Here is a 17,892-nt window from a genome sequence, read left to right on the forward strand (position 1 = left end):
TTTTCACTTAAATACTACAGATATAAAAAGCATGACTACTTTAGCCATTTTACATCTCTACCAGTAACCAGAAATTGTACAAGAAATCCTTTCACTACCACATGTATATCCTCCACAGAAAATACTGATTGCTGCTTGCAGCTACACAAGCTAGTGAACCCTGGTGTACATATGAAATTACTTTGCAAGTCCTTCTGCATTATGATCACATTGATGCTAGCTTATTTTACCTAACCAATATATGTTGTAGGATGAGTTTATACTTTTTGTCACACAGAGTAATTATTTTTGTTTGATATTCAAGATTTTTATCATACAAAATTTTCTCTAACTTTAAGGTTGTAATTGTTTAGCAGAATCCCACTATGTTCAGAGGACTTATTGGATTGAGGATTACTGTAGCATTAACTAGCTGTGATATGAAAGTACTATAAGTGAGAAAACTGCAGATTAATATATTTGTGTGATGTACCTGCTTTCCTTTTTTGTCATTTTCTTTCCTTAAGCAAGATTCAGTCAAATGATTAGTATGGACTACAAATTTTCTTGTTTGGAACTTTCCCTGTTTTGTGTCTCTTCTTGTTGTAGCAGGTTTTACTACTTAAGTTTGTTCAGTTTTTCACTCACTATTTTTTTTTCTTAAAGCTCTAGAGTGGCTTGTCATTCCTGCTAATTTTACTCAGAAAATAGAACCTTTACAAATATATGGGAACACACTGCAAGTAAATCTGCAAAGTCCTATCCAGAACACCACTCAAGGTAAACCCTAATATGTGTGCAGAATATACTTTACACATAGATTCATAAAGAACTGGTATTTTTGTTAAAATTAATACACAGTATAATGTGCTGTCCTTGTAACATTCATTGTACATCTTGGGCTTTGATATGGATTATTGCAATTGGATTTGATAAATTAAAAGAGTGTAATTAAAATAACATGTCCCTAGGGTTTCTATGGAATTTGCCAAGTTTGAATTATTTTAAGACATACATCACTCCTTCATTTGATGTTAGCTCTTCCAGAGGGTTTTGTGTACTTGTTGTCAAATGGCAAATAACTTGAGAGTGAGCATGTTGTAGGAGCATATGAACACTCTTCAATTATGAATGAGAAACAATTGTCAGTTCTAAACTAGGATAAAATAAACAAGAAATAATACTGATTTTAAAAAATCAAGTGTTCTTTAAATTTTGGAAAGACTAAAAAATAACAGCACATAGTTTTAGTGGGAGGGATTCAATTCAATATAAAATGGACTGAGGTACTTTTTTCTAAATATTTATTTTAGAGCTTCATAAATGTTTTACTGTTTAAGGAAATACAGCTGTTCTGTTTGCCTCATATACTGGGCTTGAATCTGTTCTGGATGGAAGATTCTTCCAGTCAAATTCCTCTGAGGACACTGTATCTCCTCAGATCAACTCACACATAGTAACTGTTGTAATAAAACAGAAGAACAATCACAACTACAAAAGTTTCCAGCCCATCAATGTCACTTTCCAGAATAAGCAGGTAGGACAACCATAAAATTTAATTATTCCTTCCAACTCTTAGGGTAATTAAAAAAAAATTTAATAATGAGAAAAAATAAATTGTGAGTCCATTTTAAAATAATGCAGTACAATAGGGTGTCGCCATCAGCAATATTGTGTGGCCAACAGGGTCTTGTATGGAATAAGAGCAAAGCTGGATGAAACTGAGCTGACAGTTGTTAACCACAGCTTTCAGATTAGTGACACAACAAACTTGGAGTGAGTTAGTGAGTGAACCTTTCCCCTTATCTGCTACCTGCATCTGCAGTTCAATGTGGTTCTGTGTTAGCAGTGTGGGTAATGGCTGGCTAGAAACAAATTTAGAGGATCTCTGACAGTTTTATTACAGGGTTCATTCCAGTGCATTATGATACCCATGGAGAGAGAGACTAAAGGTTGAACACAGAGGAGGGATTAATGTATATTTTAGCTGATTGCTCATTACCATATACAGATGCAGCCATTCAAAATGCACGGTACAACCCCGTAATGCACGCAGTTACCAACAGTGCACCGCGGCGTGCAGCGGTTTGTGATTTGGCTGGCCAAAATGACCGACAAGGGCACTCGTGGTGCATTGGTTGTTAGTGAAACAATTTAATTATTTAATCTCTTTACTGTACATGTTTTAATTCACTTAGTATTTAATATTTATATGGAATTTTACAACTAAAGGGAAATTTTAGTAGCTGAGCATAAAAAGGAGAGGAGCAGAACTCATGTGAAGGTCATAAACAATATTAATTTAGGAACATAAACATATTATGTAAACTGTATAGTTTAAATAAAAAAATCACACCAGTATTCCACTTTCTTCCTAAACATTTCATGCATCAAAGTCTTTCATTCGGTTACATACTGTGGTTATTTTGGAAGGTGCTCCTTCTAACTATATTAAGTTTATATACTTCGTAAACGCATAGGCCGTATGGCCGACATTACAGGTATTGTGCGAGCCGGCTTGCCAGCGCAGTGACGTCACTGCCTTTCATGTGAATAGCAGGGACCTGATCCATCGGGGGTAAGGGTAGATCTCACTGTAGATTGACTGGCTGGTTCCCTGTTGAGTGACGCTAGAGGCCCAGGTTTGATCCCTAAGCTGGTAGGGTGCATACCAATGTGAGCCTGAAAGCCCTACATTATTAATAATATCTTCTGTGTAGCATTAACATTGGAATGTTCTTTTTTACAAGTGTTAAAAGAGTTGAAACACAACGTGTCTCCTCTATAACTCTTCAGTTTACAGAGAAATTCCGCCAGAGCCTCACAACATTGTCCAATAATACTCTTCTTGTGTCTAATTTTTAGTTAAGCAGGATTTGAGCTACAGTATATGAATATAATTCTATCGTTATTAAGCCCGGCTGTTGCCATGAGTTTTCTTTTAAGAAGTACAAATTTATTTGAAAAACTAAAATAGCAAATATTATGGACACTATATTGACTTTTTTAGAATTTGATTAATACGGAATATAATATAGAATAGCGTACCTAAAGAAATTAAACACCCAACTTACAGCACGGAAAGCACACACTTAATCCATTACGCCACAGATGTAATCACGTGGGAAGGAGTGAAACTGAAGCATACATTTCCAAAGAAAGTGGGATTGAAAAAAAACAATTTTGTCAATGAAAACCGGTGTGTGTGTCTCTCCCTGCTGGATGTCCCTCTCACAAACTGCTGAACGAATAAAATAATTTTATTGAAAATGCGTTTGCGATTGTCTGGTCTTTAAATTCTTGAGATACGCGATTCCATATTATATTCCCTTTTAATCAAATTCTAAAAGTATGCTTGTTGACTCCGGTATCGCGTTAGTTAAAGACTTCGATGCTTAAAATGTTTAGGGAGAAATGGAATACTGGTGTGTATGTTTTCTTTAAAGTACCGAGACCAGCCATATACTGTATGTTTAAGTTCCAAAATTAATATTGTTTATGGACTTCACACGCGTTGCAGTATGCTCCTATTCTTTTTATGCTCAGGCACTAAGTAAAAGGAGATGCTTCATATTGCTTGACTGATTTTAAAAACTAAGTTATAAATGCAGACGCTCCCTCGGTGCGCTGCTCTGGTGCGCCGGCTCTTACACAGTGCCTGTCTGCCGTAAGCGTTACAATATACATACCCAACACTGCTTGTACCCATCTGTCATGCAAATAAAACACCTTGAATTGAATTGAATTGAGGGGAGAGGGGGGGGGAATACTAAAGCCAATACTGGCGACGTGCTAATGCGTTGGTTTAACAGTCCGGGTGTGGCAGGCTTCCAATGTCAACTCGACTCGATTGGAAGACAATGAACGTATTTTAGCCCTAAATGAATTAATAGCAAACATGGTTTACATAAAATACATTTTTCCAAGACAGTTTATAATAATACGATCTATAGTTGAAATCTGAGCCTACTTTAAAAATAAAGGAAAAGCATTTTCAGAGAGCAATCACGCTGTGTTTATGTAGAAAAAGCGATTAGGTTTATGAGCAATCTAATTACCTATTCGCTTAAAACGCTATATAAAATAAAGTTTATTTAGAGATGAATGATCAGTGTCGCAGTTTAAATAATGGGAGTCAGGAAACTAACACACAGCGCCACCGGATTTAATAACGCAATAAAAACGCTATAAAATAATGTGACTAGGCACAGAAAAAGTTTACAGCACAGTACAATAATAAATGCTGACCATGACTTTAGAAGCATAAATTACCTTACACTCAATTTAAACACAAGCTGTCTTTCTGTATGAACCTCTAAGCTGGTTCATACAGAAAATGTAGAAATGCATTAGCCTGATTATGATTAAAAAACACATAATTAAACACGCGTTTGCGATTTAAATCAGAACACGATTTAAATCAATATAAATGTTTATATTGTAACGCATACTGTCCAGCCTCCATTTCTCTATAAAAATTTACTCTGTTGCACACACACACACACACAATAGAAGCAGGAACCGCTGTCAGAAGGGAAGATATGTTCAAAATATCGCAAATATCGATCATGTTGCGATATTTTGAAATATAAAAGTCAATTGATTGTCCATAATATCGCTATTCTATTTTTTCGAAGAAATGTTTGTTAAAAGAAAAGTCCAGCACCAGCTGGATTCGAACACACAACCTGCCAGCTGGTAGTCACGCACCTAGACCAGTCGGCTACAAGACAGCTCGCATGAACAGGCAGGCGAAACAGCCCTACACAGCCCTGTCGCAGCACACGAATACCGTAATTAAATTCTTTAGATACGCGATTCCATATTATATTCCCTTTTAATCAAATTCTAAAAGTATGCTTGTTGACTCCGGTATCACGTTAGTTAAAGACTTCGAAGCTTACAATGTTTAGGGAGAAATGGAATACTGGTGTGTATTTTTTTCTTTAAAGTACCAAGACCAGCTATATACTGTATGTTTATGTTCCAAAATTAATATCGTTTATGACCTTCACACGCGTTACAGTATGCTCCTATTCTTTTTATGCTCATCTACTAAGATTTCCCTTCAGTGGTAAAATTCAATATCTACAACGGGCACAGTAAAGACGTTTACAGTAAGTCTTTCTACGACAGACCAACGGACCACGAGTGCCCCTGTCGGTCAACCAATCACGCACCGCGGTATTTTGCGTCATCGCGCGTCACGATGCACGACGCCGTAGCCAATTACCTGCGGTACGTGTCTGTGCCGCGCACTTTGAATGGTTGCATCTGTAATTCAAGCAAAACATACCAATGCACTGTAGTAATGGGGAAACATATTCCTTAACTATTTTTTTGGATTTTTGATTTTTATAATAGCTTATAGGACAAATTTATTATTAATATTAAGTCATATAAAATGATACCCAGATCCTTGACACTATAGTGTCCTCTGGAATGTGTTTGAGTTGACCAAATGTATTATTTTCCAGCACTTCAGCACTTTGGATCTGTTCTCTGTATTACTGCAGGTAATCTGTGCAGTTATAGCAGGAGTCCTCCACTTCCTTTTTCTTGCCAGTTTTGTGTGGATGTGTCTGGAGGGAGTGCAGCTGCTTCTGTTAGTGACCAATCTGAGAGTGGTCAAGTACAGCAGCAGAAGCAGACTGACCAAGAGGTACCTGTTTCCACCTGGGTACGGTATTCCTGCGATGATTGTTGTTGTGTCAGCAGGAGTTTTCCCACAGGTGAGAAGGTCTCTTCATACTGAGTTGTCTGATAAATCAGATAAATCTTTTAAAATCCCCTTCTTCATTTTTAATACTTGGTTTTTCAGAAATAGTAACAAATCTAGAGTCTAGAAACTACAAGATACCCGGTAGCAAAGTCATTAAGTTTACAGAGGATGCAAAGTGAGAAAGATTTACAAATGCTGAAGGAATTGCAAAAAATGAATTAAAAATAACAAATAACAAATACAGGACTGAGCATGTACCTATCAGATTATATTTGATGTAAGCAAATTAAGGTATTGATTGCAGGTAGCAAACGCAAAGTAAGAATACAAAATGGGAATTGCTAAGCTTGAAGTGACTACTTATAAGCTCTACAAAAAAAACAATGCAATGTGCTTCTCTTAATTTTCAACTTTCACCATTAAATAATAAAAGTTCCTTCATATATTTTAGTGACAACAAAAAAAGACACACAGAAAAAAAAACACATCAGACTGCTGCTGGACCTACCTACTATCCCGGTAATAAAATAATTTTTGATGACATTACAGTTGCTGGCTGTCCTGTGAGAAAAGTTTTAAATGGAGTTTCCTTGGTCCTGTTAGCTTCCTGATCGCTGTAAGTATACTAAATCCTATATTTATAATGCGGGGTAATTAATGGAACTGAAATTTGAAGTTAAGAAAAATGAAAGATAAAGTAGAAACAGGAAGAACTTTTCTGTTTCCGTTTTTCTAACAGTAAACAGAATGGTGCTATAAAATTGTAAATCGGCTACCACAAAACATTCCAAAGCCATTTTTACTGTTGTGTTAGTTCTACAATGAAATTTGCATTGTAGTAGTTTCATTCTAGTAATACATAGTATACATGTATAATTGCATTATTGAATCAAATCTCCATATATCTAGATTTAATGTAAGAATTAATAGAATTAATGTAAGAATTAATAGAACTTTAACTACCTTTATTAAGTGCAAAATATTAGCACATATTTATACTCAGCGCTGTATTGTGCTTCAAAGAAACTACTGTTGAAAGAGAATGTCAAATTCCACAAAAGAAAGCTCTATAGCTGAAACATAGTGTTTCTTTTCTTCTCTTTTCAGTATGGAATAAACCTTTACTTATCCCTTTGCAGCTTACACATGCTGTGTTTTGTATAAATTTTTATACAACTGAAAATGTAATATTTTCAAGATAGTATCAGTAGATTAAGAAAAACAAAGATTAAATGAAGCTGCTGTAGGGTTTTTGTGAATTAACTGGGACAATTTATTAATTGTAGCAGTAATCACGAGGTGATTCGTTATGGTTTTTAGAAAATCAATGATCAGCAATGCACATACACAGATTCAATACATGAGATACATTTATTAATACATAAAATGTGCATATAAAACACATAACAGTCTGCCTGGATACAGAATGCAGATCTTACTGTGAGGGTTATCAAAGTGCAAGGTATATAATCACGAAGAGATGCAAGATACAAAGATACAAACAAAGAATATGCTTCAGGAAAGGGTCAGTAACTTGAAATTCCTTGGCGTCCATATCACCGAGGACCTCACATGGTCTCTCAATGCCACCTGTCTGATCAAGAAAGCGCAACGGCGCCTGTACTTCCTAAGACGGTTGAAGAAGGCTAAGATATGTCCCCAGATCCTCACTAACTTTTTTCAGATGCACTACAGAAAGCACACTGACAGGTTGCATCACAGTGTGGTATGGCAACTATAGTATTGCTGACCGCAAAGCCCTACAGCGGGTGGTGAAAACTGCCCAGTCCATCACTGGGGTTGTCCTCTCATCTATGCAGGACATTTATGACAGACGGTGCTTGAGGATAGCTCTAAGCATCATCAAAGACCCCACACACCCCAGCTACAGACTATATGACCCTCTACCACCTGGAAAACGGTACCGGAGCATTCGGGCCCGGACTACCAGACTCAGAGACAGTTTTTACCCCCACACTATCAAACTATTAAACTCCCAGCCTCTCTCTATCTCACCTTACCTCTTACCTATGATCTGAACCTCACAGTGCCTTCTTTCTTTCTTACCAAAAACTCACACATTGAAATCTACCTACCTTACATGTCAAAAAGCTCACTCCCCATAATTTCTATCCTTTTATTTCATTCTGTTGATGCACGTTTTTGCACATCTGATGTTGTTTTTGCACATTACCCGTTACCTTTTGTTGTTTTGCACATTGCCTGTTGTTGTTGTTTTGCACACTGCCTGTTGTCTCAGTCTTTCTTTTATTATACAATTGTATTGGTGTTTTTTTGTACTATGTATCGTCTGAGAGCTAGCTAAATAGCATTTTGTTATACCATATACCTGTATATGAGTATAATGACAATAAACTTGAACAGTACAGTATACCGTTCGGCTATGCTATCATTAATCAGTCTCATTAATATAAATTCTACATTAGCTACTCAAAAGTAAATACATCACTCATATGAATTGAATTGATATCAATTAGTGTTGAGGTAACAACTGAATTCTCGAGATGCAATGTAGAACATTGGGTTTACTTATCCAGATATGGATTCCTATTTCCGGCACAGGCATCAAGACCAGCTAGCAGCTGCGTCCAATCGCTGCAGAATTCAATAGGTGTCATCCCGGCATTCTCTGGCTCAGCCAACCAGTCGGGGTGCAGCTCGGAGTGGGACGAATTAGGAGGAGAGATTTCTGCTACAGCGATGTGCCTGACAGTGTCTCTCTCTCAGGAACCTACTAGTAGTCCGGCTGACTAGTAAAAAGTCTCTATGCACAGAGGGTGACCGCGGGTCTGAAAAAGTCACTTTTCAGGGGGAAGAAACTCGGTTTCCTTCCGGTGTAGCGCTGTTGCTGAATAAAACTTATTCAGGCTGTCGATAAGAGTCCAGATGTATACTTCGGTGATCAAGCGAAGTGTCCATGTTGGTGGCTAGCAATTTATGTTGGGCATTCCCCGGGCCGACACTGTGCTGAAACAAGGTTCCAGTCCCTATACAGACAACACTGGCCATCACATGACTTTCACTATGGGTGTGAAAATGGCCAGAGAAGCAAAGTTTCTGAGCTGTGCAGTGTCTTTTAAAACAGAACCAAGACAGGTGATGATTGGTCAAAAGTTTAGCCAGCATCGGAGACCCACATGGGGTTACCACGCCCTGCAGTTTCCTGATTGTTTGGTCAAGGTGAGAGAGCGATGGGGCCTCATTTAGGAAAGCACAGCAATGCTTAATTCTGACTTATTAATAAGCATTGCCGGTACACTGTCATTTCAGTAAAATCTAACACAACACGAATGCCATTGAAAAATATTTTTTGAGCAGCGAAAGGCTGATTGCGGCATACAGGCCAAAATTGAGTTTGCATTGCGTTAACATGAGATTTGATGTGCAATTTAGATAGTTGTATCTGTATGCATTATATTCCTTGATGATCCTTTCAGAGTTCCTTACTGAACTGTGAAACATGCCCCCCTAAAAACACTTCCAAATTGTTTTTTTAACCAGAATCGGTCAATACAAATTCATTTCTCTCCAAAAATAGAAACAAATAATTATTCATATGTTTTGTAGTACTGCATCTATGTATGTGTTTGATTACCAAAGTAAGCAAAAAGAATACAACTTTCTCAAAAGCATATACTGTGTACTTTAATGTTTATATTGCTCCACTACTACTTGGATAAACTTTTTATGGTTATATATTTCAATGTTTGGTGGTGTTGTTCTAAAGTCAATTTCTGTTTTTTTTTATTTTCCCTAAAGGTGAACATTATACTGTTTGCCTTCATTTTACAGACTCTGAGATCACAGTTGAGTTTTCTCAATACTGACATTTCTAAAGTGAGAAACACCAGGTAAAGGTTGTATAATATCATGTTCTTGTTGTAAAGTAAAAGATTCCATAATAAATCAGCATTTCTGCATAAATCAAGCTGAACTAGGCCACTACTACAAGAGGGTTTTTCAGTGGTTTGTTCCAAAACTGTTAAATATTTAACAAGATTGTAGAAGAAATAAGGCTTAAATATAACCAACAGGCCTGACCACAATGGAAAGAAAATAATATGCAAATAGTGTTGACCAAAATTCTACGAAAGAAACATCTACTCTACAACCCAAAACCAACTACCACCATGAAAGCCTCTGTATACCAAAGATTAAATACATGTCCAAATGAAACTCTCAGCCTTTTGTCAATCAGCCAATTAATTAATTCATTCATTGCTATTAAATTTATTTTCATAATGAAACCATGAAACTAACAATAGGATCAACCTCTAATGGCAAGTCAATTGAATCTACAGTACTAGGGTATAATTACTGCTGGACTACCAGAGTGACATTTGCTACATTTCTTTTTTTCAGGTTGCTGACTTTCAAATCCATGGCACAGTTCATTATAATGGGCTGCAGCTGGATATTGGGCTTCTTCCAAGAAGACGTATTCTTCAGATACGCATTTGTCATCATCAACTCCCTGCAGGGTCCTTTTATCTTCCTAGTGCACTGTGTGCTGAACCAACAGGTAACTTCTAATAGACAATCCAACGTACCACTGCAAAATGTTTGCAACTTTTCACTGTAGCTGCTATGTCACACTCTTGTTTTCCCTTATTTTATTGTAATTTCTTATAGTTATTGTTATTCCCTATTATTGTCCTTTAGTGTAGTCAAATATTTATTCAGAAAGTTAAATGATTTCTTAAATTGTGCAGGTATTTTATTCTCAAACATCATAAACCTTAAAAAAATATGTTCTAACTTGTCATCACAAACAGATACACCTTAAATCTTGGTCAATACACTTCAGATTGTGCATTAAAATAATGTAGTGGTCTAAGGTATGGCACAGAAACTGTCAAGTGCACAACAACAGCCTGTTGATCCATCTGTTTCTGGCCCTCCCAAGCAAAGCGAAATGTGCTTTTTGTGCCCATGCATTTATTCACTAATCTTTACTTTGGGTTGGTTCTTCTCTTTACTATGAATTGGATGCTTTATGCACATGGAGAAATAGTAACTAAATTGTACGTAATATTAATTTTGTTAAAGCTTAAACACAAGCCATGTTTTATATAACCATGTGCTTGCTTGTATATTAAAGAGGTTTTTAAGGTATAGCTAGCTCCAAATATGAAAGACATCATGTGTTCAGGAAGTTTTTCTCTCACACTTCATTACTCTTTATTAATTCTCTGAAATTATTAGTTGACAGACTTCTGAGTCTTTTTATCCAAACTCATTTTCAAAAGGTTGCATCAATCCTGAATTATTAAGCTGAAAACTAATTTAAAAGAGGAAGATCGTGTGGCTTTAACAGTGCTGGAGACAATTGTTATTTTTTACTGTAATTATTAAAATTTCCAGTTTATTATCGAAATAACATGGACCGCACAAGGAATTTCATCTCCTGTTCAGACACAATTTCAGTTCATACATTTGCTCCCAAATATTACATTAAAGTGTAATGCTTTGTTTATGTATAGTTCCTGTAATCCTATATCCAAATATACTGAACTTACCTACAGTGTATTGCCACCACCAGTTACTGCCATAAGTGTAGTGACATGCCAGAGCCCAAGCGTAAGTGATCAAAGAGTGACAGAACCCAACTTGAGACTTGAGTCAAGGAGACCCAACTGATTGAGGGCTAGGATGCTCTGGGAGAAAGGAAAAGTGAAAAAATAATAAAATAATTAATTACTGGCTGGAAGGGTTTAATCAGTTTAATCTGGCCAGCGATCCAAGGAAGACACCAGCAAGAAAAGAAACCAAGTGAAGCATAACACTCATCTCTGCTTGCCAACTGGAATCTGGGACCCTCGGCTCCAGGACAGAATTGGCAATTGAGGCTCCAGAAGGAAAGGGAACCGCACTGATCTGGGAGGCAGCCCTCCAAATAGACAGAGGTGAAGGCCAGCAAACCCACAGGCTGATGTGCAGGACAGGAAAATAAGTCTTCTCTAGGTACTTTACCCCAGGGGCTCTACTGAGAGGACTCCCACTCAGTGGTCCAGCCAGAGGGCCCAGGAGTCTGTGATTCACATGCTCTCACAGAAGGTCTCCTCCGAGACCAGGCCAGGCGTGCACTGTCTGACTGAGGCACCTGGGTGCGAACAAAATTGGATACCCAGGCATCCTCTCAACCAACGTGGGGAGACATCTGAGAAAGATGGGAGGCAATGACCCATCCTAAGATCCCTCTCTGCCCTCAGAATCCTGAGCCAGCACAGCTGCAGGGAGCGGTCCCATTCAGAGCCCGGGAACATGAATCCTCAGGGAGTCCTGGCTAACAGAAATGCTCTCCAAACAGAGCGGATGTCTTCCCAGGACAGAAGGCTCTGCTGAGACATTGTAAGGAGACTTAGGGAAAAGGAGAAAAATATAAGAACACAGACACCCCAAGAAACAGGAGAGTGAGGAAAAGAAAAGAAAAGAGCACTAAACCAAGAGAGGAAGCCACCCCAAAGAGGAGCCAGAAGAGAAGCCAGGATGAAGACACAGAAAAGAAAAAGTGCAAGGACAGAACTTTATGGAACAAGACTGGGCCATGGGCAAAGGTGAGGGGACTGCTTCTTGGACGACGGAAGTTGCCCCCTGGATGCAGGACATAATCTTGTGGAAGGTATGCCAGCAGAGAGAAATCCAGGGTGAAGATCTAGGGTCACCATGCAGTCAAGAACTGGAACAGAGGATGCAGTGCTGAGTGAAGCCCTGGAACTGGTATGATCTGGACTGGGGTCTGAACAGACTACAATAGCGGTGAGAGGTAGGAGGTCAGCGTCCAGCAAGGGGATCTCTACCCTGGTTAATCAGCCTGGTAACAGGAATTGGGAAGCCTCAGCTCCGGAGCCGAATTCTGTGTTGAGCTCCCAAGAAAAAAAGAATGGACATTCAGGTATCTCTGTTTAGGGATGGAATGCTGTTGTCGAGCCCCAAGGGAGAACGGGAATTCGACTTCGGAGCTGAATCCTGGAGTGAAGAACCAAAGACAGGTGTGCAGATGGGCTTCAGAATCCAGGGTGAGATGCTGCTTAGATACCAGCCCAGGGAACCAGAGACCAGAAGAGAACAGACACGATGAGGTGAAATAAAAACGGAACGGAGAAAAAAAAGTGCAGACGTGAAAACTAAAAGGGGGTGAAAAGAACAATGACGGATCCTCATGAGGATGTGATGTGTTTCCCTGGGACACCCCTAGATGAGAGATGTTGTATGAGACACAATCATATCAACAAGGTATTGCAAAAAGAATTAGTAAACATGACAAGATTCTTATGGCAGTAGGGAAAACAGTAAATGGAAATCATGGCACGGTTCCTTTGCTTGATCTATAAAATGCACAACTGTCTGATTGGCTATCATTGAAAAATGCTAATCATTTACACTTGTTGAAGTTTAAAATAAATGTGCAGTTTTCACAGAATTCAAATGCTTCTTCAGTGGGAAAGATACAGGCAGATAATTAAAGCAACCATGGAAGTGAACATTAATATCCATTAAAAAAATAAGCACTAACTTACACTGTAAGCTTTTAAAATGATATAAATGCTAATGAAATGATGTAAATTATTATACAACTAATTAGTGAATAACAGACTTTAGTTGTTTGTGTATAGGAACCTTTTTACATATTTTTAACAATCTGGTATCATATTGTGAATAAAATAGTTTTTAAGATTTCTACTGTACCTCAAGCTTATATAAATTCTTTATAAATGACAATGACAAATGTTCCACTTTTGTTAAGAGACACTGCCTTTTTAATCAACAGATAAGAGATGAGTATAGAAGGTGGTTCAGGATCAAATACAGACAGAAGGAGATATCTTCTGGAATTACAATGAGAACATTAGCAGTAAGTAACACTTTTCAGTAAAGATGGTATTCTTAAACATATTAAATATTCTTGTGAATATTTATTGAACAGTTCAGGTGGGTAGCTGCGTCAGCATGCTTAGGCTGCAAAAGAACACATAATAGGTTTATTCCATGCTGAAAAGAGAAGAAAGAAAAAAATAAGTTTAGGCTGTGTAGCCTTCTTCATGTGTAAGCAATATTGAACAGTGTTGGGCTCAGGCTGCAGCCCTGTCTCAAGAATTCTGTTCTTTTGTTTCCAATTTTCACTGCACATTTGTTCTCTGAATACATTAATTTAATTATGTCGTAACTTTACCCCCTATGCCACTTTGAAGCAGTTTATAAAACAGTCCTTCATGCCAAATCACATCAAATCCCTTGAAATCGATAAAGAAGGCAAACAATTTTCCTTTGTCTTTTTGGTGGAGAAATCTCTCTCTTTGTAAACCCGAAAGCCACCAAATGAATGGGAACCTATTCATCTCCCTATTCTATAAATGCACCCACAAACCAGGAAAGACCATTTTAAACCAGGGAATTCTTCACTCAGGAAATGAAAGGTCCCCAAAAACGCTTTTAGCACGGTTCAAATAATTAATTCCAATCTGGTATTCATGGATGATCTGTGTCCTCATGTCTTCTCCTCTTTCTTGTTCTGTTTTTGTCCATTCCCCAGTGTTTTCTTTTTATTGTGCACTTTTAATAATTAATTCCAGAAAATAACTTAAACCAGAAGATTTGTTTGATCGGTATGTTTCACACCCAGCAATTAAACATCCCTTAGTTTGAACACTAGGAAGTGGAAAATTTGACACAGGTTAGGTATTACCCATTGTATCTAGATTCTTAGAGACACTTCCATAGTCACCTACTATTGCCTGTAACTACTGCTTTTGATATAAAATATTCTGTTAATATAGCCTGAGGACTCTATGCATGAATAATTTGAATATTAGCCCATCTTTCCTCTTCATTTCATTTGACCCTAAGTAGTCATCTTATACAAAATAATTTGGGCACACAGAAACCCAAATAGAACTGAACTATGTTTTTGCATAGCTCAAGCACACTTATTCTAGAATTCAAATGTATATGGAATATTGTACATTTTTCGGGTTTGACGGACACAGTGACTCAGACACTCATTGACTACCAAACGGCCCTTTATTTTTCGGCACAGCCAGCACTGCACTCACTACGCCTGCACGCCAGCCAGAGAGAGAGAGAGTTGAGAGTGAGAGTGAGAGATAGAACAAGTGAGCACCAGAGAGAGCAACAAACTGGGGTCTATTTGGGTAGTTACACAGGGAGAGGGTGGCAATTGGGTACAAGTATAACAGGGGTACGAAACCAGGGAACTATTTACAAGATTCTGGGTGATCTCACTAAACTGTACGCCCATTTTGCAATGGGTCAGTTGCACTGGTCAGCAGCTCTCCTAGTCCCCGCCCTGGCCACTGTGACTCCTGCCCTGCCCCTTGCCATGTACCCCGGCTGGGCGCTCTTCAGCAGCTCAACCAGGCGATTGTGCTACAATATGTTAATTAAAAAAATGTGTTTGAAGCAATAATAACATAGATGTTTCACAGTCCGAATATTATTATATTACAAATATCCATTTTGTATACCTTAAGTGATATATGGCTTTGAGATAACATGCTATTACTTCAAATTGATCTTCATCAAAGTTGCATAAGAGATGTGTTTTGTAGCTTTATCACAGCAGGTCATTTAAATGTAATACAGACTAAAATAAAATTTAACTAAATTAAAATATAGAATAGTACCTCTGTTGTAAAGTTATATTTCAGTGAATGTCTGGAATCTGTAGTGTGTAATAAATCAGTGAGGAGCAGTAGTTCAGTAGCAGTGAAATTGCAGTGAAAAGCGAAAGGCAGAGTGAGAAATTCTATAAGAGCAGTGTTGGATTGAGGAGGTGACAGAAGAAACATGGTGCAGTTATAGCTATCACCTAAATGTGCTCACATTTTGGTGAGAAAGAAGAGGAAAGGTGCAATTTGGTAGATGATGTCAGGATTAGTGTCAGGTGAATGTATCATCTCCATTATGAAAAATTAGGTCCAGGAAATAAACATAAACAGAGACTAACCTAAAGTTCTCCTCATATTTCCTTTATTCTTTAATTTTTCTAGGAAATATCTACAACAGAACACAAACCAAAATAAAACTATGAAAAGGAAATGTGCTGAGAAGACATGAATGGCAGAAATACTGCAGAAAAGCTACAGTCTGTTGCAGAGCACTGAAATGTGTATAAATGTGCAAACAATGTCTATAAATGTTTTACTTTTATAATATGCTGTATAAACAATGTGTGTTAAACAATTAAACAACATTTCCAATCCCAAAAATCAGGCCTCTCAGTGCAGCCACCTAAGCCACAAAATATGTCTTTAATTAATACAGGATTGTCCTAGATTGACACAGCCTAGCGAATTTTATAGTTCACTCTTTTGTTATTTATCAAATTTTGTGACATGTCGATATGTAAATGTGAGTATAATTTTTAGAACATTATTTTGTTCACTTAAGTTTTTATAAAATAGTTAAAAAATAATAGTTTTTTGACAGGTTTGACAATGTGTCTTTTGCTCTAGTTTATCAATTGCAGCATCTCTGGACATATTACATATCTGCGTAGAAAGTTTCCATGTGCAATACCATACAACAAAGTGGTTTTAAAATTCAGAAAGCAGCACATTCACATCCATCTATTTAAATATGGGTAATTTCTAAATGTTGTTAATTTGTTTATTTATAAATACATTTTAATTTAGCTTAAAGGTTACATGTTCTATTAATTGTAGTCTGACTTTGATATCTTTTTTTTTTAAATCTTTTAAAATGTTGAATTTTGCTATGTAGAGATGTGGTCTGAACCTTCTCCTTTGAAAAAAAAAAAATTATGTATCTTTTTGTTTAAAGATCTTTACTTCCTTAGCAGTATAATTAAAGATCTATATTGTTTCAAAAGCACCAGCAAATTGAATGCTTTTTTATTGCAATTTAATGAAAATATAAAATGAACAACAAATCCTGCTCATTCACTTGATTCCAATGCCCAGACCTGTGCCATTTTGTAGATTAGTACTTAATAAGAAAATATACTTATTCTTGAGTGCTTTCATAATACATCAAGAAAGAAAGTTTTTAAAAAATGTCTGAATTGGTCCAGTATCACCAGATACAGTGTCTTAAGAAAGTATTTATCCACTTTCAATAATGTCATATTCTTTTGATGTACTGTATATATGATTTATGCACTTTCCTCAATTTGATTTTTTAACCAAAACTTGAATGTTCAGACATGTTTTATGGGTGAAGCTGCAGTTTTGGCATATATTAGATATATACTGTATTAGATATTGTCAGAAGCTGATCCATTCAAGCACTTAGATGTCTTTTTAAATGTTATTTTATAAGGGATACAAGTGAAGAAAAGTTCTTAGTAAAGGAGATATAATTGTAGGAGTTGGGTGAATATACTGGTACATCTATTTCCTGGAGTGCACTGCATTTATTTATTTTTTTTCAAATGATCTGACTCAAGAAAGCACTGCCAGGTGCACAATGAATCCTTTAAGTTCCACAACTGCAAATCATTATTTAATAACAACAATAATTATAATAATACAATTTATATAGTTCCTTTAAAAGTGGCTTATTAAAGAACTTTACAGTCAGGAAAAATACAATGAGAGGAGAGAGCAGAATTACATAATTAGAATAAGAGTTGGGAATATAGCAGGAAAACAAAAGGGCAGATAGAGAACAATTTAAATTTAAGTCTTTATTTGAAAGGGCTCAGGGAAAGTGACTCTCTGAAATCTTAGGGATAAAATTCTAGAGCTTTGGAGCATAGCAAGAGACCCATAGAATGTAGACAGGGCTTGAGGACAGACAGGAGACCAGAATTAGATGAATGGAGTTTGCAAAGTGAAGACCAGGACAATACTACAGTAAGTTTCAGTGCTGTTCTGTGTTCCAATGGTCATATGCGGGTTGTTCGCACAAACTCTTATTGAGCAGTATTTCTCTCATTGTGAACGTATGTACACAGCGGTCTCGCAGGGTGTAGGGTGCAGGGTGTAGGGCTCAATAATGTGAGCCTGAAAGCACTACATTATTAATAATATCTTCCATGTCGCATTGACATTTGAATGTTCTTTGTGTAAATAGTGTAAAAAGAGGCTATACACAATGTGTCTCCTCTTTAACTCTTCCGCCAGAGCCTCACAACATTGTCCAATAATACTCTTCTTGTGTCTAATTTTTAGTTTAGCAGGATTTGA

General features: G+C 37.1%; 1 protein-coding gene and 1 long non-coding RNA gene across 3 annotated transcripts in view; both read left to right on the top strand.

Annotated features, from left to right (window-relative positions):
* Positions 1–6,345, top strand: part of LOC148820906 (adhesion G protein-coupled receptor E3-like) — a 32,381-nt gene extending 26,036 nt beyond the window's left edge. Inside the window, exons 7-10 of one of the 2 annotated variants that reach the window (XM_088932712.1) lie at positions 646–759; positions 1,320–1,516; positions 5,496–5,711; positions 6,251–6,345. In XM_088932712.1, coding sequence (XP_088788838.1) covers positions 646–759; positions 1,320–1,516; positions 5,496–5,711; positions 6,251–6,268 — 545 coding nt within the window. In that variant the 3' untranslated portion in view covers positions 6,269–6,345. Of the gene's footprint in view, positions 1–645; positions 760–1,319; positions 1,517–5,495; positions 5,712–6,152 lie in introns of both variants that reach the window. The other variant, XM_088932713.1, reaches the window with a different exon arrangement.
* Positions 6,346–8,769: 2,424 nt separating this feature from the next.
* LOC148820907 (uncharacterized) lies at positions 8,770–16,573 on the top strand. The gene is made up of 3 exons (XR_016094132.1): positions 8,770–10,244; positions 13,494–13,577; positions 15,733–16,573. It is a non-coding gene; the product is annotated as an uncharacterized LOC148820907 (long non-coding RNA).
* The last annotated feature ends 1,319 nt before the right edge of the window (positions 16,574–17,892 follow it).

This window comes from Atractosteus spatula, chromosome 14, assembly GCF_055471065.1.
Source record: "Atractosteus spatula isolate fAtrSpa1 chromosome 14, fAtrSpa1.hap1, whole genome shotgun sequence".
In the NCBI taxonomy this organism is placed as follows: domain Eukaryota; kingdom Metazoa; phylum Chordata; class Actinopteri; order Semionotiformes; family Lepisosteidae; genus Atractosteus; species Atractosteus spatula.